The sequence below is a fragment of the Lepisma saccharinum genome, chromosome 2 (assembly GCF_977018435.1).
Source record: "Lepisma saccharinum chromosome 2, izLepSacc3.1, whole genome shotgun sequence".
Taxonomy (NCBI): domain Eukaryota; kingdom Metazoa; phylum Arthropoda; class Insecta; order Zygentoma; family Lepismatidae; genus Lepisma; species Lepisma saccharinum.
Genome location: NC_139230.1, coordinates 213490993 through 213509555, shown reverse-complemented (window position 1 = coordinate 213509555; position 18563 = coordinate 213490993). Strand labels below are relative to the sequence as shown.

The 18563-nt window shown below is 38.6% G+C and overlaps 1 protein-coding gene across 7 annotated transcripts in view; it reads left to right on the top strand.

The window, feature by feature from the left end:
• The window catches only part of LOC145984304 (SWI/SNF-related matrix-associated actin-dependent regulator of chromatin subfamily A member 4-like), a 119536-nt gene that overhangs the window by 77880 nt on the left and 23093 nt on the right, over positions 1-18563 (top strand). For all 7 annotated transcript variants that reach the window (XM_083117959.1, XM_083117956.1, XM_083117960.1 and 4 more), the window contains exons 18-21: positions 7053-7241; positions 9789-10119; positions 13154-13384; positions 13977-14165. In XM_083117959.1, coding sequence (XP_082974085.1) covers positions 7053-7241; positions 9789-10119; positions 13154-13384; positions 13977-14165 — 940 coding nt within the window. The remainder of the gene's footprint in view (positions 1-7052; positions 7242-9788; positions 10120-13153; positions 13385-13976; positions 14166-18563) is intronic.

Sequence of the window (18563 nt, the reverse complement as noted above, 5' to 3'; positions counted from 1 at the left end):
AATATGCATGCCCCTAGCAATAACCTTAAGGTCAGCACATATACACCACTTAAACTGTTCGTAATTTAATTTCTGTAGTAGGTTCCGCATGTTCTCGCGTATCATGCCGAAGGCATGACTCGAATCCAGGACCCCGGGTGCCATAGTCCGATAATCTAATTATTTCATAAAAAGGGCCCGAGTATGAAAGAAGCTGGAAAGAGCTTCTTTCAAGGAAATGCCACCTGTGATCTTCAGCGGATGTAAATATCCACTGATACGAATTCTTCCGGATTCACAGGAAATATACTGCAAATACAGCTTTACGCTGAGAGCACCGTTAATTTCTGTAGTAGGTTCCGCATATTCTCATATGTTTCTTTCATATGCACAGCATGAGCAACAGGGATGGCAGGATATTGATTGCCATGGTTTAGTAACACTGCCTTGAGGCTAGTCAGTGACGAATCTACGAACAGTCTATATTCTTCAGTGATGTAGTCAAATTTCAGTGGTTCCATAAGCGACGGAATGTCACTGCAATACACCAAATCACCATCCTTTGTAAAATTAGGAACTAGGCTCACCTCTCTTTTTCTGTACATCAATATATTCACATCTCGGTCAAGTAGATTCCATTGTTGAAGTCGTGATGCAAGCAACAGGGCCTTGGTCTTGGAAGGTTTAAGTCTCCGATCAGATCATTCAGTTCTTCCTGACTTATCACATGTGGTTCCTTAGTGTCAGACACTGGGGCGTAATTGGGATCTGAATGCGTACTCGAGGATTGTGCAACATCCTGACAAGCCGCAGGTTCTTCGCCAGATGAAACACTGCTCAGTGTGTATGAGTCTGGTGGTACGGGTACAGGCAGAACAACAACATGTGGGACAGGTCTCCTCGCGGAATCCAAGTCAGGATACTGTATTTTATGCTTTGTGCCTTTTGAGAAACCTGTAATATTGGTCAGGCAGAAGTAACAGTCTGCAACATGATCCCGGGGCTCGCGCCAAACCATAGGTACAGCGAACGGCATCGATTTATGTGTACCTTTCAACCATCCTTTCAGAGTACGTGCACACGAGTTAAAACTTTGTTTGGGAGCCCACTCGCAGCCCTGGTTGCCGACTTAGGTGGTATGCTGTCTTTAGGAATGGTGACAATGGCCTACTTTGTCCCTTGAAGACCACTTCCCCACATATGTAGCAGAATGAATCTACCAAGTTTTTGCAAGTTTGTGGCATGTTGGTTTAACACAAATGTCAATATTTCACGAGAAATATTTTTCCTTAACGGTACACACAGACACAGAGTAACACGACTCTCTTACACCACGATCACCTTGGAAGTAAAATATCTGCTTCACGGGACAACGAGGTGGATGTCTTGGCACCTTTTTCAGCCACATCTGGTTTGTCATCTAGACAAGGGGGTGTCAACAAATGACCACAAGTTGATTACGAATCCTTTTACCTTGAAGGAAGCCGAGGTAACAGTGTAGGAAGAGTGTAACGAAAATAAAACGTCGAACTCCAATGTACACAAATAAGCCTGTCACACACAGTTAAAGATACCATTAATTTTAGAGCCAGTCACTTATGGCTCGTGGGACATCGTGAAAATATTTCTTCCAGCAGTAATGTTAAAATGCAATATTATTCACATTTTTGTTTTGACATTTATCTGGAATTCTCAAAAAAAATGTGCGTTGTGGCCGAATTCACCGTTTTTTAGGGTGGGTGGGGTGTATTTGGTACTTTTTCCTATTTTATGAGGGGGAGAGGGGCTTGTGGGGGCAGGGGAAAGAATTTTACTAGGATATAGTAACAATTCTTGGATTGAGGTAAAGATACACAATTATGTATTCCAAGCATAAAAATCACATATTTCATTAAAAAATACAATTTTTCGGTAATTTTGTTATGGAAAATGCCCCCTAAAAAGAAAACCTTACATGCTGGAACTTTTTCAATGCTATATTCGTAATCAGCAACTTGAAATCTATAAGGTACACCCTTTCATCCTCGTGGGAGGATTTTCATGCCAATCAGTGTAATTGACCCGTGAAGTAAATGCTCCTCTTTTCTTCCTCCAAAGATTGATGCATCCAATATATTTGCTGTTTGTGTACCAAGAGCAACAACTTCTCTAAGTGTATGTTTTGATACTACGTTTTGAATTTATCTGAAGTGTTCTCTAGAGGTATTCATTCTCAAAAAGAAAGGAATGATTTTCATTACTGGTATGATACAGTGCGTCCATTTCGATCTGCAGCCGAGAGATCGGGAGAAACGTGGCGGGCGGCGCTGACGGAGATGCCGACATTTGAGGCCTGTAATGCCCACTTATTTTTGTGGACATCTTGCAAAACGAGCACTAACCTGTGTTATAACACGCAAAAGTTCTTCTGTAATTCTTCCAAGTTCCACCCTTATATACACAAATAAATACGCTTTAGAAATTATATTATTAAGAGCCACAGATAATACTCTGTAAAACATTTTAATCATAGTTTTGACCAGTAACGTTCTGCTTAAGTTTATATCCTTGAAAGAGTTTTGTGTCGATGGGGATCGTTTGGAGGTTTCGAATGTGCAACACTGTATCAAGATTACGCTGCAGATGAACCGTTAAAAGCTAATGGTGTTCGTGAGCTTCCTTGCAATCCGAAATCTCCTAGCTCAAGTTTTTTGTTCCTTCGCGACTACAAAGCTGTGACTATAGTGGCAGGCAGATGTAAACCAAGAGTGTGTTAATTTCGTACTGTGCGTAAGAGTGTTATTATTGGTTACTTGCCGTTACTTGTTTGTGTTATTGCAGTGTGTATGTGTGTTGTGTCAGTCAGACGATTGGAATGCCAGCCGCAAGGTTCACGTTAGAACAAAGAATTTTTATGTATGACACTTACGTGAAAACAGACTCGTGTCGAGACGTGTGTAGGCAATTTGTACAGAAATTCCCAGGCGTTTCACCTCCACATAGAGATACGGTTAGACGTCTTGTCCTTAAATTACGAGAAACTGTATCGTTAAATTTTAAAACACCTAAGCAAAAACGACTGATTCTAACCGAAGCAAAACTCGATTAAATTGGTGCAGCCTTAGAACGTTCTCCAAACAAACCTCTACGCCATGTTTCACAGGAGATGGGCATGTCAAAATCATCAGCACATACTGCCACTAAGCTACTAAAATTAAAACCGTACAGAGTTTCTATAGTACAAGAATTACGGCGCCCTGACAACGTAAGTAGAGTAAATTTCTGTAATTGGGTTTTGCAGAATATTGTAGATGGTATTGTTGATCCACAGTTAATAATTTTTTCGAATGAGGCATGGTTTCACTTGCGTGGTCATGTTTGTTCACAGAATAATAGATACTGGAGCACTGAAAATCCCCGAATAATACATGAAGTTCCGTTACACGATGCAAAAATTGGTGTGTGGTGTGCTGTAAGTGCCAAAAGAATAATAGGGCCTATATTTTTTGAAGACACAATAAATTCAGAGAGGTACCGCACACAAATACTCACGCCGTTTTTTCAGTTGTTATCAGATAATGAGAGACAATATGGGTATTTTCAACAAGATTCGGCCACAGCCCATACCGCCGCTGATTCTTTGGACGCTATAAGGGAGGTGTTTGATGACAGAATAATTTCAAGAGGTTTATGGCCTTCACGTTCGCCAGATCTTACCGTATGTGACTATTATTTGTGGGGAACCTTGAAAAATAGAGTCTACCGAAATAACCCTCATAGCATCGATGAACTAAAATACAATATAAGGGCAGAACTAGGAAGAATTACGGAAGAAGAACTTTTGCATGTGAATCAAAATTTCATCAAACGATGCCAGGAATGTGTGAATGTAGGTGGACATCACTTTGAACAACTCTTATAACACAGGTTAGTGCTAGTTTTGCAATACAGTCAACTCTCGATTCTACGACCCCAGGTATAACGACCCTCTCGAAGTAACGACCCTTTTCCCGTGAACTGTGAAAAATTTAGAAAAAGATAGAAACATTTGAAAAAAAAAGTTGAAAAATTGAAGGAAATCGGCTGAAAAATGCGTTGTTTTTTCCCCCACTCATTTCCTTCACGAGCACTCTACTGCTCACAATTGGGTCTGAACTAAAAATAGACACCACCACACCATGCTTGAGTGATATCCAATAGCACTTGACCTCTGCCCTCCCCTCCTTCAAGCGCACCAATGTTACCCCGCACCCGACGCCCGCTACCCAACGTGCCAGGCTTGTTTTGCCACGCTTTCTCTTGGATACGCGAGAAGAGAAGATTGAATGTGCTTCGATATTATTTTAAATCGACCTTGACTTGTTTCCTTGTCCTAAGAGCTGCTGAAAACTCGTGGGGAAGGTTGGGAGCAGCCCGAAATGACTGCTGGACTTGCAGTCTTTGCCAATGTGTATGGCAGGTCAAGCTCTTTCATCGATAAATACACCACCTTGAGAGATAAGATTGCAGGAATGTTCGAAAATACAGATGTGTGGCGCCTGGAAGTCTGGCCCATCTGTCCAGTTCAGCAGGTTCCCGTGAGTGAGCAACTCTCGGCCTTGTAGCCGACAACTTCCGGTAACCGCTTTCATTCAAAATGTGTTCTTTGTTCCCTGCAACACTTCATAAAAAAGCGAAACTGTTAGAGATAATCAAAACCACATAGGTGAACTAAAGATCGTCAACCCGCTTAATGCGTTGTCATCCAGGTTTCCACAAAAGTTTACTTCGATCTTACGTGCATCATAACTCCCGTTTCCCACTTCATATGTTTTCCTAATTGTGTCGATGTCGTAATATCTGCTAAAAAAGTGTTCCGTTGGCTTACTGACTTCTCCCTCTTTTCCCGTCAGGAAACGTAGGGGGGGGGGGGGGGGTTGCGATGCAGATTGTTTCAGCCACGATTTTCTTGCTGATGCGGGCTGATTACAGGCGAGGGTGGAAAAGGACCCATCCCTCTTCCTTTCCTTTGACGTCTAAAATGGGGCAACCAGTTCTGGATATATTCTTGAAAACGAACAAAAACCATAGAACAAGTAAAACAAAAAGGGACCCCTCCTTTCCCCAGCTCATTCTCCGCCACTGGTGTGCACGGCAATGTTGATAATTGCAGAATTCAGTTGTTTTTTTTTAAAATTTATTTAATGCTGTTGTCTGCATAGGAAATATTGCCCGTATTATTGTCTGTTGCGTGGTAAAACGTAAAGCAAGGGTCATTTCTTTCTTCTTTACACTGCTGTTAAAAGTTACACAGTTGCGTTATCTTTAAAATGCTGGGACTTTTCTCTTCCGCCACCTGTTGCTCGAACTTCCAGCCAGTCTGCTTGTTTTTACGATGCAGCTGGCGCCAGTGTTTTGTCTAGCATCTGCAAAGCTCTTGCTTGCCGATAACAGCGATGACTCATCCAGCGCGAAGAAAAAAGTTATTGTTTTGAATCTCGCAAAGCTGTTTTGATTTGACGATACATGTTCTGCCCCTTCTGATAAGCACAACTGTAAATTTAATTTACCTTTCTTCAGAACCATTCATGTGGAGGAAAAAAAAAAAAGTGTGTTCAATGTAGGAATGGTCGCTGAGACTGATTAAAAAGACATTATTCAAGGCGAAAACGTTTGGAGGGGTGGGTGTTTGACATCGAGAATGCTCCTAAATCCAACATTAAATGGTCGATTAACCTGAGAGTAAATAATTCAATTCCAAACCCAAATGATTATCAACTGCCACGTGAGAGTAAATAATTCAATTCCAAACCCAAATGATTATCAACTGCCACGTTGTTTAATGACCTGTCCTACAATACGCATTGGGTGAAAATAGATCGCAAGTTGCGCATTTCCTTTTTCACGCTGGATTACAATGCAAGTCAAGGAAGGTGTTTGGACTGCTCCCTTGAATGGGGAAGGAGGGTGAATGAAGTTGGTTGAAGCAAAGAAAAGTGACTTTTTTTTACGATGTATTTTACACAGCCGAACCAGAATGAAAATTACAGCCCTGCCTCTATTTTTTTTTTGTCTGGTACCTAGAGATGTTGTGTTGTTTCTCCCGAGAGATCTAATCTTACCAGTTAATCTTGTAACAGACAATGCTCCAGTAAACCCGTATAAAATCCAACATTCATTCTGCCCGATTATATCCCGATTTTTTGCTGGCACCAGTCTCACTGGTGTCAAGATTCTTCAGTTTCGCTTGCAATAAGCGAGAGATTGTTTTCCTTTCCATAGGTCTCAGTGGAAACGGGTTTCTCATTAACTAGAATTGTAAGAATTTCCTGGAAAAGCAACGACTGTGCACAATTGAAACAAAGTAACATTATTTTAAATTCTCTTTTGTGAAAACTTTTTCATGTTCCATTTTCCTTCTCACAACATGCATCCTGTGCATAACAGGTTGTATAACTACCAGGATAAATGGTGTTACCATCTCCTAGGCATCTTTGTGTCCGTTTGAGCTCCCTTTAAGCTGAAAATTGGTGCAAATTCCAATAACGACCCCTTCGAAATAACGACCCTTTTCCCGGGAACTGTGAAGGGTCGTTGAATCGAGAGTTGACTGTATTTATATAAATGTCTGCATATGTCCATAAAAATATGCGGGCATTACAGGCCGCAAATGTCGGCACCTCCGTCAGCGCCGCCCGCCACATTTCTCCCGATCTCTCGGCTGCAGATCGAAATGGACGCACGGTATATATTTTAATTTAATTGTATATTCATATACATTTTGTGAACTTAATATATGACAAAGTTAATTTGGAATAATTATTTCCTTGATAAAAACAGTTATTTTGGTGATTATAATGCAAATACTAGAAATTAGCACTAAATACCTTCTATAAGTTACAGTTCTGAAACTGTGTTTTACACATCAAAGTGTTGGTAGGTTTATTCTCCTATTTTTTTGTGATTTACATGATAACATTATACAAATAAACCAAATACCAACAGATTTAAGAGATTTTTTTCACTGAGACTGAGGAGGTTATAGAAAGAATTACAATAGTAGTGTGGATGTGTGGTGTGATAATTTTACTAATGGCAAATTCAACTTGTTCCAGCCATATGCAAGCAAAAGGTGTTCTTCTGACAGATGGCTCTGAGAAGGGTAAGCAGGGTAAAGGAGGAGTGAAGGCCTTAATGAATACGATTATGCAGTTGAGGAAGCTATGCAACCATCCATTTATGTTCCAACATATTGAAGAGGCCTACTGTGATCATGTTGGAATTCAAGGGAATCTTGTGTCAGGGTAAGTAGAAAACTTCATCACTTTTTTGTTTTATTGCCCAGTTGTTGAGCAGATATCATTTAACATGAAACACCCATGTATGCCTATTTCTAAAGCTACTTGTGGTTGTTGGTCAGTGGCCTCTTAGAGGCATTTCTTTTATGCAAATGGAATTCAATCCTTCTGATCTTACTTGCTGACGCAGTTCTGTTTGACTTGCTATTGTGAAAAGCACACTTTTATGTGATATGATTCACCTGTTAACCACATCCGTGTCATTGGAAGTTCTGTTATGAAACAGTCAGTGCATACAGTATTTTAACTGAGACTCTAGATAATTCAGAATGATGAACTTTATCATACATATAAGATATAAATTGCAGGATTGAGATAAAAGTTAATGTACGTACACAGCAAATATTTAACAAATTTCTCTTATTGAGCATTAACAGCTACTAACATACAAGGTCCACATCTGTTTGAGCAAGGTACCTGAAAATACCTTATTTACTCACGTATAAAGTGCACTTTTTTCCAAAATTTTTGTCCCCAAAAACTGTGGTGTGTATTATGCACAGAATAATTCAGGCAACCAACATAAAACCACACATGTTTTCACTATGTCTCTCATTTTCAAGGCGTGTGCGACTTACTCATGTTATGTATATTAAAAATATATATAAAAATATATCATAAAGTACTTACATTTCATGAGTATCTGTTTTACGAAAGAACGACGTTTCGAGATCCAACTGTTCCCTTCTCATTCTAGGCCAGTATGATCACTAATTGACGTGGCTTTGTAGTGATCATAGTGGCCTAGAATGAGAACCTACAGAAGGGAATAGTTGGATCCCGAAACGTCGTTCTTTCGTAAAACAGATACTCACGAAACGTAAGTACTTTATGATATATTTGTATATATACTTTTAACTTCACTATGTTACTGCATATAACATGTATGTATCCTATTAACAGCTGCAAATACAAATTTTCAGGTTGGATTTCTTTAATAATTATTATTTTTAGAGAAACACTATTGAAAGTGAAATGTCTGTTTCCCATGATTTTTCACTTTGTATCAGCATTTTGAGACATCAAGAAAAGTGGCACTGTTCTTGCACATTCTTTGTGTTATATATACCATTTTACAATCAAATTTAGGATTATATTTGCCATTATAACACCAAAATGCCATTTTATATACTGCTTTTGATCCCAAAATGTGCCAATATTGTGATCTTTTATTCACCATAAATACGTGGACCTAACTATACAGTGCAGCTAGTATTATCTGAAATGTGTTCTGAAGACTAAAAAAAAAAGGTAAAGTGTTCCCCTGTGCATAGCACCATGCCATGAAGGCGTATAGGGGGTGTGGGGGTAACGCCCCACACTTTCTTGATCCGGTCGTGAGTGGGTGTGATGTGATCAGCATCATGCCCCTGGCCGCCTTTACCACCCAGGGTTTCCCCCCAGGTACCCATGTTATTTGATGCTGGGTGGGCACCGGGGCCGCTTCCATCGATAGAAAATTTCCCGGATTTGAACCGGCCGGCGATCGAACCCGGGACCTTTAGCATGGTAGTCAGACGGCGTTACCGACTGAGCCACCATGATCAGAGAAATTTGATTATCTTGCCTGATGGATGAGTATATTCATACTATGGACAGAATATATTATATCATATTCATCTTAGCTGCATATGAGAGAGATGTGAATCCTAGGGTTCACCCAGACACCCAGTTGATGTAAAATTTGGTTACCTACAAAGTTATTTGAACTAATGAACATCCACAACAACCCTCAAGATTTGAACTCAGGTTGTCTGTAAAGAAATTGAATATCTCTTTGCCTGGACTTTCACAGATTGAGGTAATATTGTAGCTTACTTGAATAATGAATTTTGTAATAAAGGTCTGTTATTTGTTACTCTTTTATGATTTTATTATTAGGATAACTGTGATGGTAAACATGGAAATGCATTTTTGATTACATAGTTTTATAATGGATTCCTAAAGTGTTATATTATTTGCACAATAATTTTGCAAATGAACATGAGAGAAAAATAAGTGTAATAGTAAGGAAGAAACCAAATGTGAAGATCATGCTCTGTAAAATATTGAGGTGAATATTGAACTGTATGCACACAGTATGAATGTAGAATTTGTACTGGGAGACTGAAATTGTCTTGAAAATTAAAAAGGTCCATTCGCACATGACCTTATTATATTTTATGTAAGTTATTTAATGTAGTGTTTAACAGACATGAGTGTATCCATATGAATGAATATCAGCCATTGAATGTTTCTGAAAAATATGTGTAAAATGAACTGTCATCTGAAAGTTCAGTTAGTTTTCATGCATAATCGTTTTGGTGTAAATTACATTTAAGTTAGCATTGTTCTGTAAATAATGGCAGAAAATTCAATCTATTTTGTGGTGAAAGCATCATTTATAAATTATATTTTGGCAGAAATTATGTTTTCGGAATTTGAAAAGTTGGACACACACTTCAGACATTTTTTTTCAAAGATTTTTTTTTCTTTTTCACCTTTTATCCATAGACCTGATCTGTTTAGAGCCTCTGGGAAGTTTGAATTACTAGATCGGATATTACCAAAGCTGAAATGTACCAAACATCGTGTTCTGCTTTTCTGCCAAATGACCCAGTTGATGACAATAATGGAAGATTACTTGAATTGGCGAGGTTTTATGTATCTTCGTCTTGATGGTACAACAAAGTCAGAAGACAGAGGAGAACTTCTTCGCAAATTTAATAGTCCAGATTCACAGTACTTTATTTTCCTGCTCAGCACTAGGGCTGGAGGCCTGGGTCTTAACTTGCAAGCTGCAGACACTGTAGTTATCTTTGATTCTGACTGGAATCCTCATCAGGTAAGGAATTAGGTAGTGTAGTGCTATACAATTTGCAAGCTAACAAGAAAAGTTTTGTTAAAATGCAAAAAAAAAAATTAACTGCCTACTTCATAGAATCGCACAATTTAATGTACTTATTACTTAATAAATGATGCACTTCATGAACTTTAAATGTTCATTCACCTAGGAGTATAACATACTTTTGCTTCCTTTGAAATAATTTACACCTTAACACTGTATGTAAGAAATTTATGATGATAATTGAACACTACGTAGGAAAATGTAAAGGTTTTTGGTACCTTTCTGCCTATTTTTTTCTTAAGCACAATCTGTTTTCATCATCACATATTAAGCCTTAGAAGCTTTATGTGGATACACATGCGGTACAGTACTAAGTATGAGCATGCATATTTAATGAAATTGCCTTTTTTTATACTATTTTGTTGAAAATCAATTCAACCTGATTTTGTTGCCAACTCTGGTGTACACACAGATTGTAAATGTAGATTCATGATGGATTGTTATAAAGCATGGTTTGAAATAACTGTAGGGAAAGTTCCTTTTTCCCATGTTCCATATTTTACAAAATATCTATTAATTCCAGTGGACCATGTCCCCCCCCCTCCCATTGTCCTTAGGTTAAAGAGGCAGTCTATCCCGTGAATGAATAGGGTGTGTAGTTAAATATTCAACATGTTAACCATGTTTTCCATACTTCATCATGGCTTTGTTTATTTCTTGGATTTTGCAAAATTTTGTTCAAAATAAGCTTATGTACACACTATGCTTCCAGTGAAGGGCTACTGACTGTGACTGTATACGACCCTGCCACATATTAGGCAAGAAGGAGAAATATATTTATGTTTTTCTGTTTCTCTTTTTTGCACCCATTTACGTTGAAGGTCCTGTGTCTTTGTTGGTGTAGTGTTCTACAAGGTGGCAGCAAGAATGAATAGAATTGAAATCTGCATCCTTGATTTTCTTACACATAAGCATAGTCATGATTGCACTTGAAATTTCATCTCCTCCAAACTGAAGTGCCTTTAACCTTTTGGATCCCAAGCATCTCGATCGAGACGCTGTGTCAAGGTCGTAGTTTTTGCGTTATAACTTTTCTATTTTTGGCTAGAATTTCGATTTTTTTTATATTGTTCCTAACACATGTATTTAACAGAAATGTTTCTTGCACCTATTTTTTTCTTCATGAAAATGAAGGTGAAAATGCGGGAAAAGGGACTTCTCTTTTGCGTCTCTTTTCAAGGGAAAAGATAAATTTCAAACATTTCAACAATTTTTTAAAATAATTTTTGGGGTTTTTCTCCCTTCCCCCTCCATATATACGCCAAATTTGCATACATTTTGCATTTTGTGCATTTTGACATTTTTTCGGGAGGGGACACCATTTTTTTAAGAAAAGTATTTTTGAGGGGATTTCCCCCCTTTCCCCCTCCATATGTACATCAAATGTGCATAAATTATATATCGTCTGAATCTGTGATTCATTCTGCGTACAATGGTATATCTTTCATATCTGTAGGGCATTTAGTTTCTGAGCTATAGTCATTTCAAGGTACCGCTGCATTTTGAAGCTTGAATCAGTGGCATGCCCACCATTCCTTTTGGGGGTACAACTCAAGTTACATTGGTCATACGACAATGATGCAAATATTTTTCTGTTTCTTACATGTCAGCGATCATTTCCATGTGCATGTCGACACTGTCATGTACTTTTGGCGGGGGTGGGGGCGAAACCCCATTTTTTTTAAAAAAAAGTATTTTCAGGGGATTTCCCCCTTTCCCCCTCCATATATACGCCGAATTTGCATAAATTTCATATAGTCTGAATCTCTGGTTCATTCCGCGTACAACGGTATATCACTCATCTCTCTAGGGCAATTAGTCTCCGATCTACACTCATTTAATTGAAACTCTGCATTTTGCTCAAAATCAGCTCGGGACCGTGAGGCTTACTTGTGAAAATGGCCTTGGGACTCAAAAGGTTAAAGCACACAGAATATGTACTTGCATATTGAAAAGTTATTAGGAACTGGCTCAACCAAGCATTGAGTGTCAATGTTGTAACAACTGAGCTACCAAACTCTCAATGGAGATCTCAGTGTGAATATTTCTGTTTTAGGTATGCTAGAACTTCCCATTATCATTGACCGTCTCTATACATGAACACCAGTGTCCTTACCCTGCAGTTGAGGGAACTAATTCAAATTGAAATATAGGGCATCCCCGATGGTGCAGTGGTAGTGTCGTCACCTTGTAATCAAGGGGTCCCGGGTTCAATACCCGGTGGAGGCACAAGTGGTTTGGAACCCACTTTAAACTATAGGTCCAGTCCCAATTAGCCTTACTGTGCAGAAAGTAGACTTTAAAACCTCAACTTAATCAATGAAATTGAAATAGCTTATGGAAATTGAGGAGAAGCAAGGAGTATGTTTTCAATTAGGTCTACCATTACTAATCAATATAAAGAATCCATGGTTGAGTCCCAGTTTTCAGTGACTCACTAATATTTATTTATTTGTAACTGTCCACTGAGAATACACAAGTAAACAAATGGAGATAATTTTTTTCTGGTATGAAATTGTTTCATCTATGTTATTGTCTGATACCTACATACAATCAATGTTGGTGTTTTGAAGGTATTTTTGGTTTATCCAGTATTTGTCAGCTGTAAATATTCTGTCAAATTTTAAGTTCCCCATTCTGAAAAACTGGTAAATTGAAGATAGAACATTTGTATTCTTAGTGGATGACTTGCCTTGTGCAATGTAGCTCGTGTGGAAAGAGTAGTTTTGCTTCATCTTTTGCAACCCTTTTTTTTGTAATAAATTTCTTCCTGAGAAACAAAAAACCTGACTGGGAAAGTAAAATTCTTCGTTTTTAAAAAAAATGTTTTAGCATGCAGATACCTGGTGAGCATGATAATTTTTTTTCTGTTTGAAACTTAAAAATACAGAAACCAACAATATTTTACCAGTGAACTTGAAATTTTTGAATGGTATCTAAACTCAAGAAATTAATTTCATTTTACTTCCAGGACTTGCAAGCTCAGGATCGTGCACACAGAATTGGCCAGCAGAATGAAGTGAGAGTTTTGCGGCTTATGACAGTGAATTCAGTGGAAGAAAGAATATTGGCTGCAGCAAGATACAAGCTTAATATGGATGAAAAGGTTATACAGGCTGGAATGTTTGACCAGAAGTCAACAGGATCAGAACGTCGCCAATTCCTACAGACAATTCTGCATCAAGATGAAGCTGATGATGAGGTAAGAACAATTGTGGTTATTATGAAAGGGGAAAAATTAAGTGGTGGCTCATCAATCGTCATTAGTTCTGAGTAAAATGTGAATATTGTACCAGTTTAAAATTACTCATTGTTATTGTAAATTTGAAAGCATAAGAATTAGTGATAGAATGAATAAAGTTATGATATTTTAAAACATTACAAGAAAAATCAGAGATTAGAAACCACATTTGTTGTTTTATTGCTTTCAAGAGAACAGTACAACACATTACTGCATTAAACTTAACAAAACCATATTAGTAAGGGAAGATGTGGGGTAGCCATGGACACTAAAACAAGTGTGTGTTAGTTGCAGATAATAATGCATTTTAATTTAACTACATTCACCTTCTTCAGAGCATATGTATTACGTATATGACTACTGCAGAAACAAAAACTAGTAGAGAAATACCCTTAAAAATAATGTATAGAGGCATGCATAATGTAATGATGCTAGAGTAGCCATGTAATGATCTCATTTGCCAATGCAGTGCACAGTTTTTTTTTAATATTTTCTGGTCATCTGCTGTGTATAGTAGCATGTTTTTATGTGACATTTTCTCCTATTTTTCCAGGAGGAGAATGAAGTTCCTGATGATGAAACTGTCAATCAGATGATTGCTCGCAATGAAAATGAATTTGAATTGTTCCAAAAAATGGATCTTGAGAGAAGACGTGAAGAAGCCAAATTGGGTTCTAACAGACGCCCGCGACTCATGGAAATGCACGAACTTCCTGACTGGTTGGCAAAGGATGATGATGAGGTATGCTTAACTTGTTAATTTTTATAGTTTTATAGTAAGGTAAAGTTCTCCGTGCATATAGCACTGTGTCATGAAGGTACATTTAGGGATGTGGGGGGTAGGGCCCCATACTTTCTCAATCTTGGCCATTTTGGAGGTGATGTGATTGGCACAATAATGCTCTGGCCACCTTTACCACCCAGGGTTGCCTCCAGGTAGCCATTGATTTGAGTTTGGGTGAGCCCCAGAGCCACTTTAAAAATCACAATATTTTATCATAAAAAATTTAAAACAATTTCCACTAGAATAAAATTTTCAATGCCAAAAAATTTGTTATTAGAATTGCTCTACACATTAAAATTTTACCAATTCCAAAACTACTTCTGATAAGAAACTTCCCACTTACATCAGTACATAAGAAATCCACTCTGTCACATCCATAGACAAAGAAGAATTTTGAACAAAATGAGAATGCTCTCTGTTAATGGACATTTTGAATAAGATCCAGTAACTGGAGGCATGCATATTTCATTTTTGACAAAAACATGAAATGTGAAAAAAACATACTGCAATGTTCATTTTACGTGTTTTGAGAGGTCTGAGGTGCATTTACATACCATGTTTTGTCACAAAATGATGCAAAATCAACCGCAAAATGTGAAAATAAAGTCTTAACTTGAAGTTTAGAGTTTATTTACTGATGCGACACTTTCTGAAGTCTGAATTATCCTGAGAGTTATGCAAATCACAGAAAGTTGATTAATTCTGCTGTAAATATTAGAGAAGCAAAAATGAACTCCTTTACACAGCAATAAACTTACTGCTCTGATAACTACATAAATTCATGATGGATGTGGTAAACGTGTTTTAAGTATTACCTATGTGAAGTTTTGCGTTTCTTCGTTCCACAATTGGACAGTTTTTCCAATTAATTTTGAAAGCTCACTGCCTTCATTCAATATGCCATATTCTTAAATGCACGGCCATGAAATTAGGCTGGTGGCAGAAGTTCACCCTGTTGCCACATGTACAACTAGAGGCCTGCATAGTCTGCCTTTTACCTACCCACTGCCCGCGAGGACGTATACCTGCTCGCCTGCCCAAGGCAAAGAGTCGACTTGCATCTTTGCCCGGGTTCTTGGTCTTCAAGGTGCTCTGCGCTTACAAGGTAACTGGGCATTCAACAAGACCCAGGCACCTGCAAAACCTGCTGGAAGGAAACAGCCCTCCGGCAGCATGTCGCTCTAGGTGTTTCATCACCACGTGGACGGCTGCAGCCAGTGTTGCCTACTTACGTAGCTCCTAAATCCTACGAAGTCCTAGGAGGAGCTCTCTCCTCCAAGGAGAATTTATATACTTAGCGCTTTCAGTTCAGCGTAAGCAGTTTTTATCTTATTGCCAGGAAATGCATGCAATATTACACCTTCATTTATCAAAATGAATGATCGAGCAAACAAAAATCTCCTCACTGAAAACTAATTGTTTTTCATTGCATGGTGCCTTAACCAGGCACGCAGTGGTGCAACCAGAGGGGGCAGGGGGCATTGCTCACAACCTTGGACGGAAATTAAGTCTAGCGGAGGGGTCAGGGTGGGGGTCAAACATTAAAGCACAAGAAAAAACAGGCTAGCAGAATTTAAGAGTAGCAGGGCTAAAGGGTACTCAAGATGGAATTAATTTTCATATTTTTCTTGCATTTTCCTTCCAGACGGCCAAGGGCACCTGCAGAGGGGGAATGGAGGGGTAATTGCAACCCCTTGATTTCAAATTTTATGAAAGTAGAAATATATTATAAAATATTATCCAGTCTCATCAAGTTCAATGCCGTAGCAAAGGGGTAGCTTGAGTCGGCCCCGGGCGCCGAACGATCTAAGTGAGAAAAGTTTAAAAACAGAGAATGCTATGGCGGCCTGTGATATTATTTGCTATTAATGTTGGTTTGTTACGAGTTGGATGAATTGATTATGTAATACGTCGCTCCATGTGAAAAGAAAATATTGTAGATGGAAATTTTACATGCCATATGTATGTACATTCGGAATGCATTTATCATGCACTTTCTTTCTTTCAAAAACAGTTTGTGTGCTTGTTTTCCATTATTAACTAATGTGAAATTGACGTGTTGAAAAAAAATATTTCCAATCCTCTGTTTCAACACAAATGCGTGAGAACCGACTTCTGCCCCCCTTTTTGCATGATTTATGAGGATAATAATGCCTTTCATGCTACTTTATTACTATTATTGTGATTGTTGTTGTTGGCACGTTTATCCAAGTACTTGCCCCCCCACCCCAAACGAGGGTAACGGCAATGCCCCTGGCTAGCTAAGGCCCTGGTGTTCGCAGTAGAACAGTGTGTTGTTCGACTCGCGACCTCAGCGTCGAACGTGACATGTTTCAGTCCTGCCCTATATCACTATATATACGTATATTGGTTGTTTACGACATGTACTTATGGATCCTGTGCCACGGAAAACCTATTTCAATGCGTGTGTGTAGGGGGGGGGGGTAGCAACAGTCGTAAATCTCATTTCATTGGTGATGTGGCTTTACGAAACTTGAGTTCCCTTTTTTAAGTAGTGAAAATCTATTGCAGTTGGCAACACTGCAGAACGGTGTGGGCCCGGTGCAGTTTCTACTCGAAGCAACTACGTCATGCAGAGGGAGGGGTCTGCAGTTGATGGAAAGAACAAACTGAGACCTACTAGGTATCGTAAGACTGCGGGTACCTGGCGGGTCTACAATGCCTGCCAGGAACGATCTGGGCAGGTGGGCATACAAGCTGCTCAAGTGAGGGTGTTGCGCAGGTTGCATGGGTTGGTCTTGTAATCCATGTGATACAAACTGACAGCATTTGCTCGAAAGGTAAGGGATGACACGAAAGTTCCGCTGAGAGAGGTCGGTCTGACGCTCAAACTAGGCAATGCTGGCGGGTTGATGTTGCCACACGGTGTGCGGGAATCAGCGACTTTTGTCCCTCTCTCGCTTTGATTTTACCATGTGTGGCACCAATGCAATTCTGTCCAGCTGCCCTTTTTCATGGCAGTGAACGAAGGCAGTGAGCCTTCAAAATTACTAATCGGAAAAACTTTCCAATTGTGTAACATGGAAACACAAAACTTCACTTACGTAAAACTACATAAATGTCATATTCGAAGGGAAAATGTTTCTTGCGTGTAATGAGTGTAGTTTTAAATCAAATTTAAGGTGTTTTTTTTGCACCAAAATCTTGATGTTTTATTTACCATGGCTCTAGCAATAACTGTTACAAGAAAAAGAAAAAACATAGAAGAATTTTGCGTTTTCTTTATTCAAAATCTCACTCAGTGCATTGTCTACTTGCTGCTTTTGAGCAAAAGCATGGAAAACAGTTTTATGTACATGGGAGTAGGTAAATGAAAACTACCCTACAAAGATCTGTCAAGCTTCAATTAGCTTATGTTAATGTTCACTGGCGATTATGCATGTCAGTCAGCTTATATCTGATTATTATGTATGCAACACATTCAGCTGGTCTCTCTGTTTTTTCACTGTCCTGATGATAGTCATAGTTTTGCCTGTCAGCTTGGGGGAGGCTAACTGGGACTAACTTTATTCATGCTTTTATCCATTACCAAAATCATCATGGGCATTCTTCTTGGAAGGCAGGTGATCCCCACATAATCATATCCAAAAGAAATGGAATTGCTAAACGGAATAAATATGCTATTATAGATGGTTGCAAATCTATTAAAGAATGCATTTCTTCTTTATGAGAAAAAAAAGGCAGTGGGGGCAGTTGCAGCCCCCACTTTTCGCCACTTTTGCCCCAGCACTATGCTAAACCTTAACCCCCTCCCCCTCGGTTTTGAGACCTCTCCCCCTGGTTTTAGAACCCAATCACTGCCACTGAAAGAAGGTATATTTTAATATATTAAAATATTAATGGTTAATCCTGTGATCATGGCACCGAGCAAATTATAATGCTGCAAAGCATTTTAAATCACAATCTACATAGGTAATGGAATAGTAAAAATTTAAATTTCCTTAATTTTTATACAAGGAAACTTCACATTTTCGAAATTTTACTACAACTGAGAACCACATATAGATTCGTAAACTAATTACGTATTTGTCTTATCTAAAACTTCAATTGAAGTGCTCTGTTTTTTTGCTCATCTGTATAAATTCCTGAAAATATATGTCGGTCAACTACAATTTCCCTTTCTATGTTCAACAGTGATATGGAAGAAAATTTGTCTTGCCCATAGTTGACCTTAGCCATGTTTTAATATGTAGAAAGAGGCAATTCAGCTGTAGCTGAGGACATTGGCAGTCTTCCATAGATATGTAATTAATCTCCATCAACTGAAAATGATCACCTACCAAGGGTGTGATTTATGATTTTATCAGAGGGGATGAACTTAGTTGGTTTGCTATC